Source organism: Phoxinus phoxinus, assembly GCF_949152265.1.
Source record: "Phoxinus phoxinus genome assembly, chromosome: 13".
Taxonomy (NCBI): Eukaryota; Metazoa; Chordata; class Actinopteri; order Cypriniformes; family Leuciscidae; genus Phoxinus; species Phoxinus phoxinus.
In genome coordinates, this window is record NC_136888.1 from 19,755,179 (window position 1) to 19,782,590 (window position 27,412).

Sequence of the window (27,412 nt, forward strand, 5' to 3'; positions counted from 1 at the left end):
CACACACGCACGCACACACACACACACACACACACACACACACACACACCATGGTCAAGAGGATGTGAAGAGCTTTCAGCTGGCTGGGAGTGAGATCAAGGCTGAAGACTTTTGCCTTTTATAGCTGGAGAGAGGAGTCTGGACAAAGTAAACAGTGAGTAAACTACTGCGCTCTTTCCTCTTCCTCTCTCTCTTTGTCTATGGAACATTAAGAATCTTCCCAGGCCTGTTTACATGACTGCTGGAAATCAAAAGGGCTTATATTTATGGGATCGCTCTCTTTTTCCAGGATAGAGATTGTGTGCTGCGTATAGGAGAGGGCAAGGGAGAGAGAAAGCAGAAGGGAGGTGCTGTGTAAAGTCCATTGTTCACATTTTAAATCAGCTAAACTTTTGGAAATCCTTTTGTTGTCTCATGTTCTTTAGGGAGTTTGGTGCTGAACTCTCATTATGCAGTGTTGACTTGGGATGTTAGGATTGGTGCAAGTCCTGTTTATTTATAAAGCAGTCATCAGATCACTTTCCTTAAAACATGTGATCCGAATCTTGTACTGCTCATAATGAAATATGAATAGCCTTGATGACCTAATTTCATACAGCAGTTCTTAGTAATGTTTCAGTTAGTCTCAGATGTTTCTAAACCTTTAAAATCCAGATAAATTAGAATTGTTGACAAAGGAGTAGAGCTATGACCTTAATGTGGATAGGAGAGCTCAGATAATGAGTTTATATTCTTCCTAATCTATTACATATAATTGCAGAAGTTTTTTATTTGTGTGTGTGAGAGCAAATCTGAGCACAATGTGTGACACCGACAAGTACATTTAAATGATAATCAAGTTAAAGTATTCAATCTGGCAAGTATACATGCACAAAACAAAAATTTGATACAGATTGTATTCATGATACCTTTGCTTGTATTGCGTCCGTCACATGTTTGTCTGCGTATGCGCTCAATGCCAAGGCCAACTGTGCGAGACAACAGCTAAATGACTAAATAACAGTAAATGTAACCTTACCTTAAGTCTGGACTGGCAGATTTCAGTTGGGCTATATAGATGATGAAATTGAAAATGATGATTTATTAGTTTAGTCTGACTGAAATTTAAACATTATGTATATAATTATACTTTAATTTTGAGATATCTTCTGTAATTCTAGAGAAAACAAGTGAGCTTACTATATAAATCTGAGAAGCAGAAAAAGCAAGACATGAAAGTCTCCATTTACTCTGCATTAATCTCATTACTGAAAAGTGGTTGAGTGAGACAATTAGATGTGAACTAAAGATCTCATTTGTGATTATTGACCTTCAAAACTTTTGTTTCATAAATGATATAGAACTTTCAGTAAATGATCTTGGAATTCTTTGAATTCTATAATCTATTGTCAGTAAATGATTGAAAGCACAATTCTCTAATGTCATTGTCTGCTGTTGCTTTTAGTCTTCACTGAAAATGAAGGGCCAAACTACATATAATTATTGATTTTCCCATAACTTTGTCTATGTAAAATATAATAAAAATGAGCAGCAATAAAGCTCTCGACCATCTTAACTTGCCTTTATTTCGAGAGGGAATTATTTAAGCTGTACTTTCATAAACAAAAAAAAGTGTTGTACAAGTATTAGTAAACTTGCTGTACAAACAAAAAACGTAGTTACTAGTACTCATAAGTATACTTTTAGACACTAAAAAGTGCATCAGCCCATGCACTTGTTGTCTTTTGACTTCCGGTCTGTATTTTCACAGCGATTTTGCGTATTTATGAATGAACGGCTCGTTTTAAAATCTTCCCGGTCTATTGACATTTGTTAAGACATCTGCTTCAAACATTACAATCCTCATGATAACTTTCGTTAACTTTACATTAAGTAAATCCACTTTAAAAGCTAGTTACTCCTGGACAGCGATCCCATTGAAATACACAAAGCGACCGCAAAACGGAAGTTCAAAGACAATATTCTAAAGATGGCGGCGCCCTTGTTTCTCTGGCGCATAAGGTCTATACTAGTACATTGATATTAGTATACTTAAAGTGTTGTTAAAAATATATTCTTGAACTTAATTGTAAGAAGTATACTTATTTTTTTGTAAGGGTATTCTGTAAAGATGCAGTTCCAGATATAAATGTTCAGCCAGTGTGAAGATAAAGTTCTATTGTTTTCGGCAGCTTTTTGCCAAATTCTTTAGGCACAGGTGACTGTTCCCCTTGAGGACAGCTGGTCCTCTGTGCCTGAGAGAACTAAGAACGCCCACTTGGATTCAGTGACTAGGCTGAAAGACAAGCTCTTTTTTCACTCCATAGTCAGCAGTATGGAGATCCGGCAGATCTGGTGGATTGATGTTACAAAAGACGATGAGGTACTGACCCTGAGTCTGAGTGAGGTCACAACCTAAACTAACAGCAAAGAACCACAAAAGAAGCGGGAAAAACGGCATAGATGCTTGTTGGTAGCACAATCACCATTGTTCTCTTCGGCAATGTCAGGTTCCTATAGTTGTGTTCATGGATAGTGAATTGTAATTGGCTTTGGACAAGGGGCATCTGGTACATGGCAAGATTCTCAAACTGAATTACATAGATGGGAGATATTTTACGTCTATATGATGACTTATTGCCAAATTAGAATATAATTGGCTCTTTTATTCAATAGTTCCCATCTCTTAATCATATATATTTTTTCTGATTGCTTCTGACTGATCTTTTCATCTCCCCTGTGGCAGATGCTGCGGTTGTTGTGTTGTCCTGGCAACACTGAATGTGAAATAAATGAACTGAGAGCGCTGCATTATTGATCAGTGTTAATGAGTTAAAGGTGTGGCAGATTGTGTAGAAGGACTCTGTTGTCAAAGTCTCTGTAATCTGAAACACTACCCTGCTGTGTGTGTGGGAGAGAGAGAGAGAGTGAGAGATGCCTCTGGGAACTTATATGTCCCAGATCTAAAATCATGAACATCATGATAGGGGTGGGAATCAGTATGGGCATGGTGATATGATATTATATCAATATATGGGTCACCATATAATAGGTCACCATATAATAACATTGCTATTTTTTCAAATAATTCTATTTTGGCATTGACAAGCCAATGTTTCCCACAATAGTTTCTGTATGAACCTGAAAATGAAAGACAACTGATTTACCTTTTTGCTTTTATGCTCAAAATTTTCATTATTATTATTCATTTATTCCCTTATATCCCTTATCTAAAAAAGGAAATCAATGCTTTTAAAAGGAAATCAATACTTTTATTCTGCAAAGCATTAAATTCCGCTTTGCCATCACAGCAATAAACTACATTTTAAAATATATTAAAAACAGTTGCTTTAAAATGTAACAATATTTCACAATATTACTGTTTTTACTGTATCACAGTGGTGTTTATTTGCGTCATTGTTTGGTAACACTTTAAAATATGTGTCAGTTCGTTAACATTGTTTAATATATTAGATATCAAAATCATTTAAAAGTCTCACTGGTCCAAAACTTTTGAACGGTATAGTGTGAAAATGCCCAAATAAACCTCTTATGCAACTGAAAGCGCCACCACAACGGTCACTGTGTATGTGTGTGACACACTGTATGACCACAGACAGCTTAGATGATGACATTTTTTTTGTCATGGAGGAAATTGGGCCTACCGTAATAGTCTGTGCTTAATGTCTATTAAAAAGACAACCCTCGGGGGAAAACAGAGCTAATGGTCTCAAATGGAAAACAGTAGTCTGTCTTTTGCTCTGTCTATCTCACGACCAATTCGTCTGAATTCGTCCGAGTGATTAAAAGGTGGCTAATTTGTCTAAACCCACGTGATGGGTATTTTTAGGGGTGGGGTCAGGGGTGGGTCATTCGTACGAATTCATGCGAATTTAGCAACTCGTAAAATATGTACGATTTAGCAAAAATCGTACGAGTAAGGTTGTATGAATTGGTACGAATTAGCCACCTCGTAAAATTTGTACGAATTGCCGAGAGATCGGTTTTGTATCCATGGGCAGCTTTAAATGCTTTGAGAGCTCATAAACAACAACAAACCTTCTCACACTTCTGAGATGACACAAGGTCTTGGTATGGATTTGTCTTGGAACAATGCGACAACATATCAAAGCAGCAATCAGAAAGGGACGCCAGGTTTTTCTTTGAAAATGCTTAAGGAGGGGCCTTGTGTACAGAACATACACTCAGTGTCCCTCGTTCCGTTTCCGTGGTTCTGTCTCCCCTGGTGATGATAACGCTCTCTTCCTTAACATCTCTATGGTTACAGGGTTTCATAGAACCAACAACATTTGGAAATCTACTGTACTGGGTACATGTAAGCATGCGAAACAAACAGCACTGAGTTGCTCAGTGCTTAATGGCCTTTGAGGAGAGCTGGCCACAAGACCACAGAACAAAGCACATTTTGTTCTTCTCAGCATGTCTTGGTGGATTAACATCTTAACCTTGCTTACTGCTTAATCTAATAATGCAGAAGGGGGTCATGATACAATTTTTTTGAAGTAAATACATGCAAGCATTGGCTTTTTTGTGTGTTTGATAATCAAACATGCACGCAAGCTGTGAAGACACACCAGTGGATGTTTCCTTGAAACTTCCCCTGAGTTTCACAGAAACCAGACAAGAACCACTGCCAAGCCATGTGCAATTGTAGACCTATAGGTATTGGTCAGTAAACAATGGTATGCTCAGGAATGATTTACATATACAAGACTGCTTTACAATTTTATGCAACACGCAACTGAAGAATAAATGTTCAGAATTATAGCACTCTAAAAGATTCTGGGTTGTTTCAACCCATGTTCGGGGCAACCGTTGGGTTTAAAATTTTTATTAAAATGTTTTATTTTTTACGGTTGGGTTTGTACATATTTTACCCAAACATGGGTTGAAACAACCCAATATTTTTTAGAGTGTATTAATCGTCATTTATTATTTTCCCTGGGAGCTCCAGACAGAGTTTTGCAATGGTTAACTGGGCCTCTACAAAAAACAGTGAATGCATTATAAGCATGAAAATATTTGCGTGCTAATGTTTGGTTTTAATGTTTGAGTCTGGGCTTAAGGGAAAGTTAAGAGATAATAAGTGCGCATTTTTGTTATCAGGAGATTTTGGGCCAGATTTACTAAATGGGGCAAATTAGCGTGGGAGCGCAATTCCAAAAAATGTGCAGATGGAAGTGGAAAGTTCATCGCGTGATCTACTGACGAGCAGCGCAAATTAGCATCTAGTTTTAGATATGCTTTTTCGGGCGGTGAATAATACCAGTCGATTGACTAGCGCAAACCTTGTTAAATCACCTTGCATGATAGATTTAAATACTCTCATCGCATAAATTTTGAGGAAGGGAAAAAAGGGAAACTCCTTCAATGCAATAAAATCAGTCGGAAAAACAACCCCATCCACGTCTTTCCAGAGCACATTTTTTCACTGCGTGTCTTTAGTCTTTTACATGTCTTGATGACTTCATTTGTCAGAAAACACTATTTTTTATTATATATTACTCTAAACCCAACACATTATCTCTTTCTTACCATCATGCACCTGTAACCCCTCCGGTTCTACTTGCACTCCTGGATTTAAATCAGCGTTTCCGGCATGGTGGGCAGTCTGGGCACTCAAACAAGGATGCTAGGTCGCTAGTGCACCCCTTGAGGCCAGGAGAGTGCGGTTTACTCACACAGCTCTTTCTAACTGGTCTCCATTACACACATAGACATACTTTCACCAAAAAAAAAAAAAAAAAAAAAAAAAGCATTTTCTATATTTTCATCTTACTTTAATTTGCTCTTTTGATAAACATATTTTGTGGGAGAAAGGCACATTTATTTTTCCTATTTCTTTATTTTTATTTATTTTTTCCTGAATTTTGTTGAAGGTCAAGATTAAAGACACAAATTTGGTTTCAATCTCACATAGACATGACCTACAACTTTAGGGTACTGTTAAAATCCCACCATATAAACTATTGTGGACATTGCTCCAGGAAACTGTTTCTTTGATTACTGTAGAATACGTTTGTTATACAGAAGGTTCAGTGTTGACAGAGAACAGTGGAGGCTTGACATTTTATTTTTTACACTGCATTATCATTTTATTTTATAAGTTGCCATGTTAGTTTCGAAACAACAGGATGTTCACACCCACACACACACACACACACACACACACACACACACACACACACACACACACACACACACACACACACACACACACACACACACACACACACACACACACACACACACACACACACACACACACACACACTTTCACATGACCTCACATACTTGAACATCTGCCTGTGGCTATTAATACAATCCTGGTCAGAATCATTGGTACCCTTGGTAAATATAAACAAAGAGGTCTTCTTAAATATTGCCCTGATGGTAGAAATGGGAATTGGCAATGCTTTAGCTATTTTCTTACAGCCACTTTCTATTTTGTGAAGCTCAACAATCCTTTGCTGCACAACAGAAGTCTTATTGGTTCACCCATAAATTAAAATGATCCTATAATTTACTCACCCATCCTAGGTGTATATGACTTTCTTCTTTAAGCTATACACTTTATAGTTATATTAAAAAATATCCTGGCTCTTCCAAGCTTTATAATGGGAGGGAGTGAATAGTAACTGAGATTTTGAAGCCCAAAAAGCGCCTCCATCCATCATAAAAATACTCCACACGGCTCCAGGGAGTTAATAAAGGCTTTCTGAGTGTGCTTTTGTAAGAAAAATGTACATATTAAAAAAGTTATACACTATAATCACTGGCTTCTGGTAACGGTGAACTCTGACACACATGTATAGACTTATCCATTTATTTGCCTTGTGAATGACATCATCAATGGAAGAAAAAAACTTGTTTGAAATAGACTAAATTTGGAAACAGGCTCTGAGAATAAACTCAATGGGATTTTGAGGGTACAAAACGCGAGGCTTGAACATTCTCTCTGACCCTCTCTAACTAATCTAATCACACTAACAGAGCACTCTTGACATCTTTCTTTTATCACCCATGAGCCATTCAGTTCCTCTCATCTACCCTTTTAGCTTGGCAAAACAGTGCAGTATTATCTGCTTTTAATCATCTCTCTGTTGTTGATGGTCAGTGTGTGGGTGGGTGTTTTACTGAGACACACTCTCAGATTTGAGCAAAATGTAAATCAAGGGCTTTTTGATAGATCACTGGTGTGGATGTTTTTGAGATCCCTGTGGCCCATGTGCATTCCACATGCTATAACCAGTTCAGACTTTGCATATAGATCTAAAGTTGCTGCTATGACTGGCATGCAAACAAGCCAGAAATGATGCAGCAGACATGACTGACATATGTTAGGAGGCATTCTATGTTATTCTGTGGTCTAGAGTCTATACAGGGAAGTCTATTTTTAACTCAGAGGGGTAAAAGAAAGGTTGGTCTCCGTGTCACATTCGTATAGTGTCCAAAAGTCTGAAACCCCATTGAAGATCTGAGATTTAAAAAGTTTAGGATTTTGAAAAATGATAAAGAAACATGAAAGAAACATTTAGGTTGATGCACTATTTCTGGGTCACTAATCTAATCAAATTGATCTTGTGAGTTGTGACTCTTACTGAACAGATCAAAATGTTCTAATCTACTGAAGCACAAAATGCTCTGGGTCATCTCAAATCAAGCTTGAGAAGATGATCAAGTTTTGTGCAAACTTGTGGAATTCATGACACTTGAGTGATTTTTTTTCACGAAACTCAATAAGCAGCAATGTTGTGAAATAATAATTCAATTTAAAGTAACTGTTTTCTTTTTTAATATATTGTAAAATGGCATTTATTCCTGTGATGGCAAATACTTTTTCAGAAACCATAGTCTTCAGGTCCACATGATCCTTCAGATAGTTTGCAGGGTTTGATGCTAAAGAAGAAAGAGTTCTTATTATTTTCATCAATGAAACAGTTTTTTATCAGGGTTCTTTAATGAAAGTAAAACAGTTATTTGAAATATAAATATTTTGTAAATGCGTCATTGCTGAATAAAAGTATCAAATTATTATTAGTTGCACCCACCCCATACTTTGGAACAGTGGTGTATTTTGTAATAGAAATGTGAATATGTATAAGTTGCACTAGTGGTATTAGAAATGAGGTATAGCCTGTTTATACATTCTCAACGTTGTGATTGGTGGATTCATATGATGCTCCTCCTAGAACCCGCTGTGAGGAACTTACAGCTGTTTACTGAAGTCACAGACAAAGCCCCACCTGTGTATTATGATGACAACTAAACAGAGAGAGAGAGAGAGAACATCTCCCTCAGCTCACGCCCTAACACATCTATTGTTCCTAATGAGACATCCTATTTTGAAAGGATAAACTTGTAACTAATAAAGACAGAATAATAAACATGAACAGATACTTTTTGTGTGAAGACAACAGGTGGCAGCACGAACAACTTTGTTCTGTGGTGAGCAAATAATGGAAACTGAGATTTATGTCCCCCTGTGACGGACAGTAGAGTCATGCATAACATCTGACCTTAGGCTACTTCGGCCAACTTGGTGCAGGGAATTCAGCAGAGCCCTGTGAGTTTCAACACATCCCTGGTGAAAAACTGGTTAGCTGGTCTTATCTGGTATTGCATTCTGGTCGGGGTAGTTAGATGAGTTTTGGGGTGGCATTGAAAAAAATCTAAATTAACAGCTCATTAGGCTACTCCCTGTTGGAAAATCCAGTTTGTTTAGCTGGTCCTGGTCCAGATGGTAGCTGGTTTAGCCTACTGCTGATCCAAGATGGTCTACCAACAAAGTTTTGACTAGCTAGAGACACCTGCAAGTTCCAAAACACGACTAGTATTTTACTACCTTTTACAATCTACATTATTCGCCAGAGTTTAACCTTTAGCCTCCTGTCCTGAACCCCAAATAAATCAACCAGTTGTAGTAGGCTATAAGAAAACCTTTCCAGGTAAAGCAAACACTAGGTAATCAAGTTTTCATTCCAGTGAGGAACAGAGCTCTGTAAACACAATGAATGTTTGGTAAATGTGGGGTAAACAGTAAGGAAGGTTTTTACCCCGCCCTGTGCTTTTTACACTGAAATGGGAGGAGTGGATGCATCATGGACAGATCTGGAGACAGACAGGATGTGAACGCGCTCTCTCACAGCTGGAGCTGAAAGGTAATGATGACTTTTACAACGATAAAAGGTTGAAGTGTTGCATTCAATCAGTTCGGTGTCCGCTGTTTGATAGCAAGATGTCTGAAGAAGACTGTGTGTTCCGGTTATAACTTTCATGTTGTGTAAGGAGCGCGAGACTTTCCTCCGCGTGCGGGTGAGTTTTGACGTTAGCAGGTCCGCTAAAACAGTCCGCATTTTATTTGCTCTACATCTTTGTTTAGATAAAGGTGTGAACGGTTTCAATTTACAAATCGTGTTTCTGATAAAGTTAAAGTGTCTGTGGGCTTGTTTTTAGCATTTCCCCGGTTTAAAGTAAAGTTCGCTTGGTTGTTGTTTGGCGTCACCTGGGGAGAGGTAACGTAGCTACAATCACAGATTGCATAATGTAGGTTAAAAATTAGTAAACATCTTCAGGAAATGTAAGCATCTTGTTAGCTGGTTCAGAGAAATAATTACTCCAAAACAGTCTAAATTTAGTTAGTCGTTGACAGGGTGCATGCCCGTGGAAACTGCGTACGGTGTTGGCTATGTTTTGTACACAAATATCTGTGTTATATGTCAAATCAAATTAGGTTTAATAGTAGTTCACATTAATGGATATCATTTGTTCCCTGTTATCCATTTTAAAGTATAATTGTAATTTGCTTGAATCCTCGTTAGCCTTGTAGGCAGCCCACTTGTGATCTTTATCAAGTTGTGACCTGCCTAATCGTGTCTGTAGCCTACATGGGATGAATTTACTTTCACAGTTGGTATAGCCTATGGAGTAACTGTTGATTTAGCACAGCTCATTCTTCTTCCCGTTTAACTTTTAAATGCATCATTTAATCTCATAACAATCATTGCTTTTTACCCAAACACTTTTCACAGTTTTATGTATGGTCCTTGTTTGCATGTGGTTTGCATTTGTGACTCCTGCACTCAAGTGAGGTGGAGAGAGTGAATCAGAGAGTTAATAGTTTTAGGGAAACAAAGTTCAAACTCTTCCAGTTTTGTTCTTCCCCTCTATAAGTCCAGCCATAAGAATTCATAATAAAACGTATTCTTTTTGCTTCCTGTTTCCCTAAAAGCTTTAGGCTGTTTGTTGTTTGTCAGTTAACAGTATTTTTTTTTAAATTACATTAAGTTTTTGCTTTCATCAGTAATACTTTGTAATCTAAATGTATTCAGACTGTTCCCTGAAGAGGCAAAAAAAAAGGGCATAAAGATTAAATCAGTGGCCACTTCCAGGAACATTTCTTTAGACCTGTTTGATTCTGAATGACCTTTCACAGAGAAGAAAGAGAGCTACTGCAAAAAAAAAAGTCATCCTACTCATTTTAGTCCTACATCCTACTTGGGACTACTCGAAAGTGAAAGCAGTGACCCATTATAAAAATGATTACATGTCTTCTAGTCAATGTATATTTCTTTTTGATGATTGGTTATGTTGGCATTTTGAGCTTTATACTTTGCAGTCTGCTGTTGGTGTTGGTTGAGCATATCATACCAGCAAATTGAGAAACTATCCCCTGGTTTCACAGACAAGGCTTATGCCTAGTCCCAGACTAAAGGTGTTCACACCAAAGATAACTATAAAAGATGAAGATATAGTTCTAAAATTGTTCTCAGTTTTAAAGAATAGCAGAGGCCACACCACAGCTTTAAGTAAAATTACACAGAAACGATATCACTGGAATCACTTCTCAGAATGATTTCCCCCCCCCCCCCCCAGCTGATGAACGATAAAAACATTGACAGCCAATCAGAATCAATCTTGCTATAACGAGCTTAAGCATTTAAAGCATCAGACAAGCGTGTGCTTAGAATAAACAGATATCCATAAATCATTTACTAGTTTACTCATAATATAAAAATTTTCCTATAGTGGTATCTTAATAGTTTCCAACTCATATAGTATGTGCTTGTTTTGTGGTCACGGGAGCCCTGAGCAAAAGCTTCTTAACTGACATTTAGGCAACCCGCATTTAAATTTCATGGGTGAATATCCCTTGAATTGCATGACACACCCACACAATAATGGTAACTATTTACAGCCTGTCCATCTAAGGGATTTTAACGGAGTCTGGAGTCAGAATGAGGTTCATTCCTGCCTGGTTTTCACTATAGTGTGTAAAACGTTGTCTTCATTACAGAGAGATTGCATGCTCTCAGGGAATGTAGTATTCATCAAGTCTGTGCTTGAGCTTCGCACAACCCTCATACTAGGCCCTAGGCTGTGGCAGTTCATTTGGACTAACTTTTGTTTTGAGAGGTAAGACTGACTTAAGGTAAGAAGTAATGAAGTATTACTCTTTGTGCTTCTAAAGTCATTGTGCATGGGGAGCAGGAGGGGTAGGAAGACTAAGTAGTGCTCAGTTTGCGTCAAGGTTTTTTTTGACTAACTAGGGAAAATCCCTTGGAGTTTTACTCATTATAATGACTTTAGGAATCCCCTTCAAGGTACGCTTGTGCCCCCAAGATGTTAGCCTGTCTCATTCTACCTGTTTTTAAACCGAAGCATTTTCAAAGTAACCTACAGTATGTTTAAAGTGTAGTGGCTTATCTTATGAGAAAACACTGCAGAAAATGGCAAGCATGCAGTCAGTTTCAGCGGGGGTGGGTGGGGGACCTTCCTGGTGGCGTTCTTCGGATGTGTTTTTAAGATCCCTCACACTTTCATGTACTTTTGTTTTGGTCACATGCGTTCCATTTAGCTGCCACATGGGAAATACTCCACCCAAATCCTGACAATTAACTTCAGTGATGGAGAATTCGCCCTCTTCCAGGAAATCTGCTCTGAAGTGACTTCACATATTGGACTGTTAAAGGGGAGATCAGGTTTTTGTATAAGCTGTGTATGTAAAAGATAACCCCCAAGTCATTTTTATTCTCATTTCTTCCTTCATACACTATTCAAAAGTTTGGGGTAATTGTTTTTTTTAATATATATTTAAAATTATTTTATTTTGTAAGGATGGATTAAATTCAAAATTTCAAAATTCAAAATCAAAAGTGACCATAAAGACAAGTAGATACTGTTATTTTGAAGTTTCTATAATCCTAAAAATAAAAAATATTTTTTTTTTCCACAAAAATATTAGGCTATGGCTGCTGAAAACTCAGCTTTGCCATCACAGGAATAAATTGCATTTTAAAATAAAAAAATTGAGCTGTTAAATTTTAAAAATTGTAAAAAATTCATAAGGCTGCATTTGGTCAATTGAACAAATACAGCAATATTAAGCAACAGAGATTCAAAACAAACTTTCAAAGACATTCAAATAAATCTTCCAATTCCAAACTTCTGAATAGTAGAGTGTAGGTCTTAATTTTGGGACATTCTTCGTGTTGAGGAAAATTTAGTCATTTGGACCTCGGTTTTTCATGTCATTAGCTGGGTTACCATCCAAACGTGAAACGAATCTTTTCAAAGTTCGCGAAAAAAAACAAAAAAACTACGCGAATTACCTGCGTTTCCATCAAGTTGTTTAAGTGGATGACGGTGATATAGGCATTTGGTAACCTATTAACCAACAGTAAATAAAACGCCATCAGCGGAAACATCCGATTAGTCAAGTGGGTATGAAGTTCACTACATCAGAATTTATTCGGCAAATGCATTATCTCCCATTATTCGCATTAACTCTTTTTCACACGTCAAATACCACCTCAAGGGAGCGAGTAAACTTTTTTTTTGCAAAATTAAGGGATTTTTCCCCCCTGAAATTTGCCGTTTCCATCACTAGTTTCTGCGATACTTCAAAATGCGCATACATTTTTTTTTTTTGTCCATCTTTTTGAGTTGATGTGTTTGTGATCAATTACTAAGGGTGTTTTATCTCTATACACAGAGGAGTTTGCAATCCTTCCCTTCTTAATATTGATTTAATTTACAGTCACCATGCATCTGAGCCAAGATAGTTCATCACAGAGTGATCAGTTTGCTTTTTGTTTAGCCCCAAACATTTTTATTCATGTGTGACATTAATCTTCTAAAATGTCAGTGGACTGGAAGTCCCACACAGATTATCATCAGTGGGTGGGTGAATAATATACAGTGCTTCTAAACAACTGGAGCTAAATATAATTTGCTCTGTTCTCATTCATACACGTCACATGTTCCTGCTTCATGGTTTCTTGTTTATCATTTGTGAACTAGAACAGTGGCTCTCAACTGTTGGGTCACAGGTCTGATCTTAAAATGTAACAGGCAGTAGTAAAAAAAAAAAGCTATTTGTGCTGTATTTAGCATAGTTTGGATGGCAAAAGAACTTAGAAACCCAGACTACATTTAGACACAGGTTCACTTGCAGTGAAGGTAAACTTGGTTTGAGTGTATGTATGTATGTATCCATGCATGTATGTGTATACACAGACACACCAGCCCAAAAATTATTTAGACATCAGATAGTGCCGGACACTAGAGTTAATTTATTTAAATGATGATAGCAAATCTGACGTTATACCCAAAAATACCTCATACAGTGGACTACCAGTAAAATGTATAAACATTTGGGACAAAAACTATTCAGACACTTTGACCTGACAGTGTTTTTTTTGTTTTGTTTTTTAACTGCTAATGCCACCTTTATATTCCACAGACTAAACAAAATTAAGCATTGGTTGGCAATTTGTTGACCTAAATTGGTTTTATCTAATAGTGTACTTGGGTTGAATAGCTGTCAGCTGTTAAATTTAATTCATTTGTAAGACAGTAACAGAAGGATGGCCGAGACCAGTGAAATATTAACTGATTTGATAACTCTTTGAGTTAATCATATTTTATTACCATTTTCTAAAATATAGTGAATAAACTGTGATAATTTTATAAATGTTGAAGGTGTCTGAATAAATGTAGGTTTTACTGCAATTAGTAAGTAATTGGCCACTGAGACATTTACAAACTAAATTCCAATTTTCCTATTCAGCCATGTTAATAATTTTGCATATTGTTGGGAAATTATTAACATGGAAATTATTAACCTTATAACTTTTTTTACTTTGTATGGTATACGCCTTTGGTGTTGTGTTTGGTGACTTGTTGAACCATATATCATAGTAGGGTTCCTTTTGGTGGGATTTCAATGGAAACAAATTTATTTGGATCTTGCTAAGGCATCAGTACAGAAACAGCTTCATGTCTTGATTAAAGATTAAAAAATTTAGTAAAGCCAGGAGAACTAGTATAAAATGCTGTAAGAAATAGCTATAAAAACTTAACTACAACTGCACTGAAAAGCATTTGCGTACAAAACCTTGCCAAATAAAACTTTCACGATATGACGATAACATTTGATGGATAGTTTGTGTTTGAATGTGTCTTTTTTTTTTTTTTTAGTAGACTATGAACTCAAGTCACAAAATGGCAAGTTATTAATGCTAACAACAAAAGGCAATGATAAAACGGTGTAAATACAGCTGGAAAACAGTGAAAAAATGGCCCAGTGCATGATGGGAACACCAGTATCAGAAAAGTTGAGTAATTTTATAACGTTGATATTTACACTTTAATTTCTACACGCTTGAATTGAGTACTAAAATATAATTTACTTAGTTTAGGCAAGAATTTAAAAAACTAACTTTTTCATGTAGAAACTACATTGTATTATTCTGTAGTATTTACTTCACCACAAAATTATTTCTTTCAGTGTAAGCCATTTGAATTCTGTGTGCGTGACACGCTGGTTGGCAACTGTAATCAACTCCACTCTGCTTTGCATTGTCAAACAACAATACTACAGGTTCTTTCTTTCTTACTGTCCAAAAATAGATAACATCAGGTGCCGCTACTCCTCCTAGGAGACTAGAATGCAAAACAGACAACCAAACATGCATGCAATAATTTTTTTAAAAGTAGGCTACATACTTTATTAACCATTAGCTGGTGGTAAACCAACAAGTTAGTCGTATATTGGAGTTGGTTTTAAAAATCAGAAATTCTTGAAATTCAACAGCAAATGCATTCACTTTTACAATCCAGCTGCTTTTTTACAATCCAGTTAAACAGTTTGTAAAGGGCTTGTGAATGGATCTGTCTGAGTGTTTAGTCTGGTGATGTGAGGCACGGAGAGATTCAGTTCATTGTTTACACAGCAAACGTAGTGTTAATTATTAATAAGAGACTTCACCTCCTGGGGATGCTTGCAGCTTAGTTTCTTTCTGACCGTAAGTGCACTAAGTAGGAGCAAATGTACTGAATGCCTGGATTGCAGCTCTTGCACAAGTCATAAGTGCCCTCAAAAGTATTTTTTTGCCCTGCAGGTCATCTTTTAACAAGAAATTGTAAATTTACTGACCTTCAGCTTCCCTGACGTTGCCTTTGTTTGCTTAAAGGTCCCCTATTATGGATTTTTGAAAATGACCTTTCATGTAGTGTGTAACAACATAGCTCGAAGTGAATGAACGCATCATGTAAAGTTTTAAATCTGAAAGTGCACCGTGTATAAAGTTGTGATCAATTTCTTTCGAAAGTAAGAATCAATTGAGTCAATGAAATGAAGTGTTTTTCAAATGAGTCATAAGCCGTTTCGTTGTGACGACAAGACGAAACATTAGTATATGGACCTAGTTGCACGTGGCCGCCATGTTTGATTTCCGAACAGCGAGTGTGCGGTTAGAGGCTTCCAGGTTTCGCATTACGCCCAGTGCAGGGAGCCGGAGAAAGCCGAAAATGACCTCTTATAGTTGTTTATGGAATCAATTATATAACTTAAAATACTACCAAGATCCATATTACTATCACACGAGCCAATGGCAATTAAATGCACGGATGCATAGTCAGATTAATGAATGAAATACAATGGTTTTCGAACGTCAACGGTCGCCGTATTGTGCACGGAGCGAATTGCCCGCCCACTTATTGCGCGTGCAGCATGGATAGCATAATGTCGAGGAGACGCTGTGCTCTACAATGTGAAGGTGAAGGTAAAGCCAGTTTTTTTTTTTTTTTTCACTGCCCAAGGACAAGCATGTGAAGAATCAGTGGTTTAAATTAATCTTTACCATGATACCACAGCATTCTAATCCTAAACGTTTGCTGTGTTCCCTTCATTTTACTGACGACTGCTTCTCAAATCTCGGAGTTCAATGCAGGATTCGCACACCGCTTGCTCTTGAAAGACGGTGTTCAAAATACTTAGTTTTGAGTTTTATATTGTGTAGCTCTCCTGCTAGCTAGTTTACTCGCATCATTAATACTTCTGCTAATCAGTTGTGGGCCACTATTACCTATAACGTTGTCTATTAATGCAGATTGTCTGTCTCTGAAAATAACTTAACTTACTTTTGTTGCCAGCTATTTTTACAATACTGGCTGTGAGTACACCCTAAGTGATGATAGCTGTACGTCGTTTAACCATGCAAAGCCACATGTCCTATTCATCATGTTTTTGTCTGCTTGACGGGACCATACAAATAGTTGTATCTTGTATTAGAGCAGTTAAAATTTGTGCAGGGTCATACAGAGGTTTTCCAAGACGGTTCCACTCGGAACAGGCCTCGCAAGGATCAATCAAAGAAGTTGAGTCCTCGTGCTGTGCGTCAGGCGCAGAAGCTCGGTTAAACAGACGCATGAGTGCTACCAGCAATGCTTTAGATGTTGCAGAAGCGGAAGGTCAGCTTGTCAGTGCTCTGACCATACGCCGCACACTGTAACAAGTCAGTTTGCATGCCTGCCGTCCCAGAAGGAAGCCTCTTTTGAAGCTGGTTCACAAGAAAGCCCGCAAACAGTTTCCTGAAAGCAACCTCTCCAAGAGCATGAATTACTGGAACTGTGGCCTGATGAGACTAAGATAAACTTGCTCTGCTCAGATAGTGTCTAGAATGTGTGGTGATTCCCTGGTGAGCTGTACCAAGAAAAGTGTGTTTTGCCTACAGTCGAGCATGGTGGTGGCAGCATAATGGTCTGGGGCTGCATGAGTGCTGCTGGTACTGGGGAGCTGCGCTTCATTGAGGGAAACATGGATTCCAACATGATGCCCTCCCTTCAGAAACTGGTCCGAACGGCATAATGACCCCAAACACACCGCCAAGATGACCACTGCCTTGCTGAGGAAGGTGAAGGTGATGGAGTGGCCACTGGCCAAGTATGTCTCCAGACCTGAACCCTATTGAGCACCTGTGGAAGGTGGTGAAGCGCCATGTGTCTAACATCCAGCAGCTCCGAGATGTCATTATGGAGGAGTGGAAGAGGGTCCCAGCAACAACCTGTGCAGCTCTGGTGAGCTCCATGGTCAGGAGGATTAAGGCAGATAACAATGGTGCTCACACAAAATAGTGACACTTTAGACACAGTTTTGACACGTTTACTTAGGGTGTACTCACCTTTGTTGCCAGCTATTTTGACCATAATGGCTGTATGTAGAGTTATTTTCAGAGGACCGTAAATATATGAAGATTTCAGATGCAAAAGCCTCTAAGTGCCATCTGAAATTTTCTTCTAAAATGAGCATTATCAAGCTCATACAGTGGGGAGAACAAGTATTTGATACACTGCTGATTTTGCAGGTTTTCCTACTTACAAAGCATGTAGAGGTCTGTAATTTTTATCATAGGTACACTTCAACTGTGAGAGACGGAATCTAAAACAAAAATCCAGAAAATCACACATTGTATGATTTTTAAATAATTAATTTGCATTTTATTGCATGACATAAGTATTTGATCACCTACCAACCAGTAAGAATTCCAGCTCTCACAGACCTGTTAGTTTTTCTTTAAGAAGCCCTCCTGTTCTCCACTCATTACCTGTATTAACTGCACCTGTTTGAACTCGTTACCTGTATAAAAGACACCTGTCCAGTGTCCACACACTCAATCAAACAGACTCCAACCTCTCCACAATGGCCAAGACCAGAGAGCTGTGTAAGGACATCAGGGATAAAATTGTAGACCTGCAGAAGGCTGGGATGGGCTACAGGACAATAGGCAAGCAACTTGGTGAGAAGGCAACAACTGTTGGCGCAATTATTAGAAAATGGAAGAAGTTCAAAATGACAGTCAATCTCCCTCGGTCTGGGGCACCATGCAAGATCTCACCTCGTGGGGCATCAATGATCATGAGGAAGGTGAGGGATCAGCCCAGAACTACACGGCAGGACCTGGTCAATGACCTGAAGAGAGCTGGGACCACAGTCTGAAAGAAAACCATTAGTAACACTCTACGCCGTCATGGATTAAAATCCTGCAGCGCACGCAAGGTCCCCCTGCTCAAGCCAGCGCATGTCCAGGCCCATCTGAAATTTGCCAATGACCATCTGGATGATCCAGAGGAGGAATGGGAGAAGGTCATGTGGTCTGATGAGACAAAAATAGAGCTTTTTGGTCTAAACTCCACTTGCCCTGTTTGAAGGAAGGAGGAGGATGAGTACAACCCCAAGAACACCATCCCAACCATGAAGCATGGAGGTGGAAACATCATTCTTTGGGGATGATTTGCTGCAAAGGGGACAGGGCGACTGCACCGTATTGAGGTGAGGATGGATGGGGCCATGTATCGCCAGATCTTGGCCAACAACCTTCTTCCCTCAGTAAGAGCATTGAAGATGGGTCGTGGCTGGGTCTTCCAGCATGACAATGACCGAAACACACAGCCAGGGCAACTAAGGAGTGGCTCCGTAAGAAGCATCTCAAGGTCCTGGAGTGGCCTAGCCAGTCTCCGGACCTGAACACAATAGACAATCTTTGGAGGGAGCTGAAAGTCCGTATTGCCCAGCGACAGCCCTGAAACCTGAAGGATCTGGAGAAGGTCTGTATGGAGGAGAGGGCCAAAATCCCTTCTGCAGCGTGTGCAAATCTGGTCAAGAACTACAGGAAATGTATGATCTCTGTAATTGCAAACAAAGGTTTCTGTACCAAATATTAAGTTCTGCTTTTCTGATGTATCAAATACTTATGTCATCATGCAATAAAATGCAAATTAATTACTTAAAAATGTATTAATTACTTTTCTGGATTTTTGTTTTAGATTCCTTCACTCACAGTTGAAGAGTACATATGATAAAAAGTACAGACTTCTACATGCTTTGTAAGTGGGAAAACCTGCAAAATTGGCAGTGTATAAAATACTTTTTCTTCCCACTGTATATTTAAGTTCAATAATTTCAATTAAATGACAGTTAATAGGTAATTTTCATTGCCATTGAAGTGAAATAACTGAACATAAACATACAAGCTTGATAAAAATTATCATTCTAGAAGGACATTTCAGATGGGACTTTGCATCTGAAGTCTTCATATACTGCTATACAAGCAGCACATTGACAAATAAATAAATGTATATTATTTATTTATTTTTTTCGCAGAAGAGACTGACAACTTGTTTAGCTTGTAGCTTGCTGCACTTTTGTGAAAAGGAACACTTACACCTTCAGTCACTCAAAGATGAAACTGATATTTTTCTCTCTACTGATCAATTCAAGCAATGCCAACAAATACTTGCCCAGGTCAGACCACCTGAACCAATCCTTGTGTGTGTGAACCGACTGTGTTTACTCTTGCTGTTTTAGGCTCTAATGTTCCATGTAACCATTATTACAGCAGCAGCAGCAGCAGCATAACATGTCTGTTCTTCTTTCTCCTCAGATATGGATTTCCTCGCCACATCATCCTTGTTTCTGTGATTTGCTCTGCCAGTTTGTCAGGATGGGCTAAAAACAATTGCTAGCAGCTGAGCACCGTACACCTGGACCCTCCACCGTCTCACCTGTGCACAGGTAAACATGTAGACACTTTGGCCCAAAGTAATTTATCTTGAGAAACAATCAGTTTGATTGTATCAATTGATTTCATCGTGTTCACTTGTCCACTGCTGATACTTTGAGAGCATGGTGACTGATGTTGATATTTATATAATAAACCATATTCTATTGACCATAAATGACAAATACTGTATATTGAATTTGTTTTTTTGTTTTCTTGTATACAATATTTAATCATAATTCATTCAAAATGAGAAACGGGTATTTTAAATGCTTCATGTTTTTATTCAGAAATATGAAACCAAGGAAATTGGCATTGCATTTAAGTCGAAACATACAGATAATGTTGTTTCTCGTTGAAAATAAATGGCTCACTGACAGGGACATATGTAGTCTTTAAATCACCACTGATCCCAGCGGCCAGCTGGCCCATGAGGCCACTCTAAATTTAGTCCTTTATCCCATACGTGTAAAACTAGACTACCCCTGCACTCGGATACAGCGCTGTTCCATAAGCGATACTGGGCCTTTTACTAGTATCCCTTAGAGAGTTACGGGGTGGGGTGTACAAAGAATAAGAGAAGATTGAAAGGAAAATGGGCTAAGGTAGAGCAGGAAGAGGGAAGGAGAATGGGAATGTAAGCTAAACTGAAGAATGTGAAGTTGAATAAATGAGAGAAGCCATGTGCAACAGAGCAAAGGGGTTGCTTGGAGACAAAAGCAATGAAACAAGAGAAAGAGTGAGGAGATGGTGAAAGAAGCAACAGGTGGATGGGAAAGGGGCATGTACAGAATAAATGGTGGAAGTATTGATTAACCTTTTAACCTTTAGTAAGTGTGAATTGTCAGTTTAATAAAATTTAAAACTCTTAAAGATTGTTTGTCTAAAGACAGTTACTCCAAGGCATTCCAAATAAAGTATTTTTTATAAACTAGTGCATTAACTCATATAGAGTAAAACATAAAGAGGTTCACTTAAAGAGGTTCACTTAGTTTAATTTTAGCTTGAAAGTCTAAAATTTAAAACGGCCTAGCTTGAAATGGGGTCATGTTCTTAAAGTAACTGATGTCTTTGTTTCTACTAATAGTTTGTCTTCTCGACTTACAGGCTCTCATGAAGTCATCTATGGTTGACATTTAGACTTATTAGCATGCAGTACTCAAGAATTTAGTTGCAAACATTCACACACGCATGCAAACAAACTCTGAAACAATGTATGTAGTCATCTAACGGAATTAACGTTGTGGTTATTTGCGTCACTTTTCTGTGGCATGTGGTTCAGTAGAAACCTATTGAAACTGTCAACTGTTCTGGTGAAAGAGAATCTATCCTAGGAAATGAAAACCGTAAGAGGTAAGGCAGGTAAAAAATTGAAACCGAAAGCTTTGCAGTTTTCTGCAGTTGACCCAGATAGCATCTCATGTCGTGAAGTGCCTTTAGTTAGTTATATATTTAAGAGTGCATAGCAGGGTTTTCTGGATGCAGCGCAAGCTACGATTTCTTATTCACAAACAAATGACTCGTGTACTGGTCCGTTAAAAAGATTCATGAAACTGTGTCAAAATTCACTAAGTTAGTGGTTTGAATTGGACTGAGGTACATTGATTTTGGATAGGGGGCGCTGCCCCAAAAAAAAGTTGAGAACCACTGCTCTAAGCATTAAATCTGGACTGTTGACATGACACGATTTAAACCTAATGAATGGTTGGTTCATAAGGATTAAGCAGACTACACAATACACATAGTGATATAGCGTTAACCCCTTAAGCGGCACCCCCCTTTTTTTAAACAGACATGAAAATGCACATTCCGAACTTAAATGTTTGTAATTCAAGAATGCTTTGGAATTCTTTCTGCTTTGTAGAAGTGAAATAAATTAAGAGAGTTAAACAGAAAAAATGTTATAGAAGTTTGAGTTTATGAAAATGTACAATGTTAAAAAAATATTATTCATATTTTATATAATATATATATTTTCAAAACCTGGAGGACTCTAAAAATGCAAAAAAATAAATTCCAAAAATCTGAACAAGTTGGGTTTCAAATTTTAGGTTGATATCTCCAAAAGTAAGATTTTGTTTGGGCGCAGTACCAAACTTTTTCACTAGTTGACATTACTGCCCATATAAGGGCGCCTCCATTTCCATATGTTGTTTGAGTGATCTGAACCATTATTTTTACAATTTTCATACAATTTATGAAGTAGACATCCTATTCAGAAGTATAGGATGGTTTGGCAGATTTTAAAATTAATTCAATTTCTAAGAAACACAAAAAGAACACGTATGTGCATTATAGCTCTTTGCCACATCACAGATGGTGAATCTATTATTTTTTTAATTTAAAACATTTTCAGACCTTTTTTTTCTAAAAGAATTGAATGGATGCTATCTTTTGAACTCTTGGCATGAAAACAAACTGAGGTTTCTACCATTCTTTCATGATTTTTCAGGTTCATCACTATTTCAAAATAAAGGTCTGAACAAGCCTTAGGAGTATTGAAATATTCTTGTTGTAAATTGATATATAACGGCTCCTCTAATTTATTTTGAAAATCGGTCACCAAATATGTAAACTAGAGGTTGTAAGCTTTCAAATGATATATAGTTTGTCAAGATTAGTTTAGGTTTAGTATACGATATTACTGTTTGAAATATGTAATGGCTGTGGGCCGATGCCAATATAAGGGGTTAAAAAACCCATGCACTTATCTTAGATGTTGAATTTCAGAGGATTTCTGAAAGCATGCAGCACTGCTAAGGCAAATGCTACCCAAGTATTTGGAGGTTGAGCAGTGAGCTCATTCGCTACTGTACTGATACAGCAGGAACCAATCAGCTGCGCCCTGTAGATAATGATGTGATTATGAACGGGAGAGTAAAAGGACCTATTAGCCTGCACCATCTAGAGTGTCATGCCAGAACTTTGTGTTTGTCTGATTCTAAATGAACCGGTAAACTATTGCTTGTGATTAAATGATACATATTCAGAAGGTTGTTTTTTGCAATCAACATTTTTTTCAATTGTAAACGATTCAACAAAACATGTCGTAATGCAGAATCTATTGTAATGGAAACTTTGTTTTGGAGTGAAATAGTACAGGGCCAGGCCAGCCTAGTAACACTTTTTTTTTTTCTCTCTGTATTTTTGATTATTCTCTTATTTAAATGAAGTCTCTTCTGCTCGTCAAGCCTTTTTATTTGATCAATAAACCCAAAATACTGTGAAATATTATCACAATATTAAACAACTGTTTTCTATTTGAATACATTTTAAATGTAATGTATTCCTACGATGGCAAAGCTGAATTTTAATGCAGCAGTTACTCCAGTCTTCAGTGTCACATGATCCTTCAGAAGTTATTCTGATATGTGGATTTTCTGCTCAAGAAACAAATGTTTTTTTTTTATTGTAAATGTTGAAAATAGTTATACATTATATTTTTGTGAAAACCGTGATCCATTTTATTTCTGATTCTTTGATGAATAGAAAGTAAAAAATAAGCATTTATTTGAAATGGAAATCTTTTGTAATAAACATCTCTACTGTCACTTTTGATCAATTAGTATCAGAATGAATGTATCCTTGCTGAATAAAAGCATTCATGTAAAAAAAAAATTACTGGCTCCAAAATTTTGAACGGTAGAATATATGGCATGAATACAGTCAGTATCACTTCAATGACAGCATCAAATTGTAAGTAAACCATATTTATTGAGGAAGTGTTTTTTTTTTTTTTAAGTTTGTCTTAACAGGTCCTGATCCATGTCTTTTTTTTTTTTTTTTTGTCTCTGCTTTTCAGGTGGTGAGATTTGACACCATGCAGGGACCTCGGAGGAAGGTGAAGGTCATGTTGATGATGACAACGGTGTTTATCTTCATAGTGGTGGAGGTCTCCCGCAATTCTGGGAAGGGCGACAGCAACAAAAATAAGAATCTGGTTCCCTTGAAGCGTTTTTGGGCAAAAGATCTTCCGAATAACGCCTACTGGAATCGCCAGCAGCAACAGCTGAACTACATCAACAACCCCATCAACAACCCCAACCTAGAAAAACACAACTTCACGATTGATAAACTTCCAGACTGGCTAAACGACACGGTCAGTCTTGATTCCTGTGACCCAGACTTCAGGGTGACCACCCAAGTCAAGGATTTCAACTCCTTACCGGATCGCTTCAAGGACTTCCTGCTTTATTTGCGATGCAGGTCCTATCCCATCGTGGTGGACCAGCCAAACATATGCAAAGACCAACCGTTCCTCCTCCTAGCTATTAAATCTTTAGTCCCGCACTTTGATCGACGTCAAGCTATCCGCGAGTCGTGGGGCAAAGCTGGCCGCCTTGCAAACAGAACGGTCGTTACAGTGTTTCTTCTTGGAAACGCAGCCATGGAAGACTATTTCCCTGATCTCTCAAATATGCTCCACCATGAGAGCTCAATGCATAGAGATATTCTTCAATGGGACTTTAGGGACACGTTCTTCAACCTCACCATTAAGGAGGTGCTTTTCCTGGAATGGCTGAGCACCCGCTGTCCAGGAGCCAGTTACATCTTCAAGGGGGATGATGATGTTTTTGTTAACACCATCCGCATTATAGACTTCCTAAGCGGTCTTTCTCATGCCAAAGCCAAAGAACTGTTTGTAGGGGATGTGATTACTAATGCTGGCCCACACAGAGACAAAAAGGTCAAGTATTTTATCCCCGAGAGCGTATTCGTTGGTGCGTACCCTGCGTATGCAGGCGGGGGCGGTTATTTGTTCTCGGGACAGCTGACCCAGAAGCTTCATAACGTCTCGAGGTTGGTGCCCCTCTACCCTATTGATGATGTCTACACAGGTATGTGCCTTAGGAAACTGGGTCTCGCACCTGAGAAGCACAAAGGCTTCAGGACCTTTGATATCGAGGAGAAATATCGGAATAATGCCTGTGCCTATAACAGTCTGATGCTGGTGCATCCCAGAAGTCCTCAAAATATGATCAAAATCTGGGCCTGGCTGAATGACCCAGCCTTGAACTGTCACTGAACTGCTGCTCTAGGGTTTGGCTGCTTTAAAGGGACAGGTCACCATATGATTATGATTCTGTCATCATTTACTCACTTTCATGACGTTCCAAACCTGTAAGACTGACTTTCTGAAAAATCTTATCTTTCAGAATATCTTCTTTTGTGTTCTGCAGAATAAATAGTCATAGAGTTTTGAACAACATGAGGGTGAGTAAATGATGACCGAATTGTCATTTTGGTGAATTATCCCTTTAATGTTTTACCGTTGTTCTATTATGATTTATTATTAGCATATTTTCATGTCAATGGTCTGGAGCAATGATGGGCTTTCTACATTTCAAATGTGCTATCAAGTGGCTCTGAATTGCTACCTATACAGTATTGCAATGGCTTGACTGTGTCAAATTCTGTTAATTATGTTACAAGTATTTATACACTGCCCTCTGGTTGTGAGGTCACAGGTGCTGAGGATTGTGGGAAATGTAGTTCAGCTGGTCTGGACATGAACACACAATACACTGCTCACCGGAGCACAAATATTGGTTAGTCATTTTAAGAGTTTTCTTTTTCTCAATGGGAGAGATGTTGTATCAAGTGAACTGACATGTTCAAAGTTTTAACAAACCTTTTTTAAAGCATCTATGCGGCCGTCACAAGCATAATCTCACTGTCCATACTTGCCGCTTTATTTCTCAGCAATGCGAATGAAGTCCTGTTTTGCACACAAACAGTCTGAAAATGTACACGTGTGTTTAGATTTATAAAGAGTTGGCTCATTTTAGAGCCCTGGTTGTGGGTACTACAGTTTCTGATCTCAACTAAATATAGGTTGCCTACCCAAACCTCTACATATGTGTTTTTGACTTTAATGCACTGCTGTCTCTTCCTTCTAGGTTGATTCTTATGCAGAAACCGACAATCAATTGCTTGTCTTAATCTTATTTTTGTATTTTTTAAAAAAAAAGGCTGCCCATTTCATCAAAGAAATGTGTAAAAGTTATAAAATCATTCACTCCTCTGCTGGAAAAAGCAGACCAAACGCTTGTTTCCCTCTTTGATCTGATTCGAAGTCTTCTCATGATGTGCTCCAGAGTTTTGGTCAAAAAATTATGGTTGTAAAAAAGCAAGAATATGAAAGTACAGCGCGAATGAAAGGCGATGGGTTTCATCTTAAATTTGAAATCAAGGCACCTCACAATTTACCTTCTTGACTAAATGAATGAAACCTTGCAGCCAAATTTCCAGCCCCAGATGAAGCCTGTTGCTGTTGTTCATGTTATTGTTGTATTTTTCCTCCCATAAAGAGGCCAGGAAATGGTCTCAGCTGGATGACTTCATTATGGTACTGAATTTGATACAGCAGCCCTCAACTGTTACAGTGACACCTGCTGGTCTGCATATGTACTTTTTTTTTTTTTTTTTTTTTTAATGAACACTGGACATTTTTCATAACCTGCTTTCATCTTGATGGAATATTTAAATCATGCATGTGGCCTTCCAGTCAACTAATAGGTCAAATACTTTTTTTTTGTTTTTTTTAAAAGAGGCAAAGGCCTAGTAATCATCAGACTTAAGGCTGTGCTGACTGTGTCTGGTCTAAGTCTTATCTGTCAGTCTGCCTCGTTGCTTGTTTGCTGAGGAGTTCAATCAATTTCGTGTCATATTTGTCTTGTTTAATATTAAGTTGTCCACCCAGCTATGAGGAACGAGGGCCAGAAGGATGTGTGTTTTATGTCGTCTCTGCACACCGTTTAACAGCCTGATCTTGTGTTTGGTGAGAAAACAAAAAGTGTTTACATGTGTTAATGTACAGTACGAAAAGCTTGTATTTACTATTTTATTGGTCACAGAGGTAGATTATACAAGTTTTATACACTGGTATTTACTGTACTCTAGTGGGTTCTCAAACTGCACAGGCTGTTGTTGTATGATTGATGGTTTTTGTATCAGTGCATAACATTGCAGAATGAACTGTTTGCCTTATGCTGTTTGTGTACCAGAAGATCTTTTGGTTTATTTAGGTAATGCCTTAATGACAATTTGGTCTTTATGTAAGTAAGATATTTGGATGTTAAAATGAAAATGTGTTGGGTAAAATATGGCTTTAGTTGTGTATGTGTATTTATGTGTATTTAATGTAGGTATGTATATACAGACTCAGGAGTATGATCATGGTAAAATCTTTTTTCTTTTCTTTTTAACTATTCAGTTTGTATTTTGGAGTTGTTCATTTATTCAGTCATGTCTATATATGACATTTCTGAAACTGTAATGGCTTTCAGGTAGCCTATTTCACTTCACATCACCTTTTTAAGAACATTCAAACTACTTTTTTGCCATATTTATATGCTGATTATTTTCTATTTTTATTTGTTTGTATATCACAACGCCTCTTACCAAAAACACATTGTCAAGCATGCAAACATTGCTACCAAAATGTGCCTGTTAATAATTCTGATCAATTATGTGTCTGTCAGTCTTTTGTAATTGAATAGGCACACTTGTTTTTGTCGCATCTGTCTACCTTTTTTGATTTAACTCTTATAATAAATGGAATAAATTGA

At 37.8% G+C, this 27,412-nt stretch overlaps 1 protein-coding gene across 5 annotated transcripts; it reads left to right on the forward strand.

Moving 5' to 3' along the window:
- b3gnt2b (UDP-GlcNAc:betaGal beta-1,3-N-acetylglucosaminyltransferase 2b) lies at nucleotides 1-27,412 on the forward strand. 5 transcript variants are annotated; one of them, XM_079633814.1, is made up of 4 exons: nucleotides 9,219-9,315; nucleotides 19,108-19,167; nucleotides 19,725-19,855; nucleotides 23,644-27,412. In XM_079633814.1, exon 4 carries the CDS (start codon nucleotides 23,662-23,664, stop codon nucleotides 24,865-24,867), a length of 1,206 nt encoding a protein of 401 aa, XP_079489940.1. In that variant the 5' UTR covers nucleotides 9,219-9,315; nucleotides 19,108-19,167; nucleotides 19,725-19,855; nucleotides 23,644-23,661; the 3' UTR covers nucleotides 24,868-27,412. The 5 variants fall into 5 exon arrangements, with proteins under 5 accessions (XP_079489937.1, XP_079489936.1, XP_079489938.1 ...); XM_079633811.1 differs by lacking the exons at nucleotides 9,219-9,315; nucleotides 19,108-19,167 and adding an exon at nucleotides 1-154; XM_079633810.1 differs by lacking the exons at nucleotides 9,219-9,315; nucleotides 19,108-19,167 and adding an exon at nucleotides 9,055-9,161.

Coding starts and splice junctions, on each gene's coding strand:
- b3gnt2b (XM_079633811.1), top strand. CDS start 23,662: ATGCAGGGACCTCGGAGGAAGGTGAAGGTCATGTTGATGATGACAACG.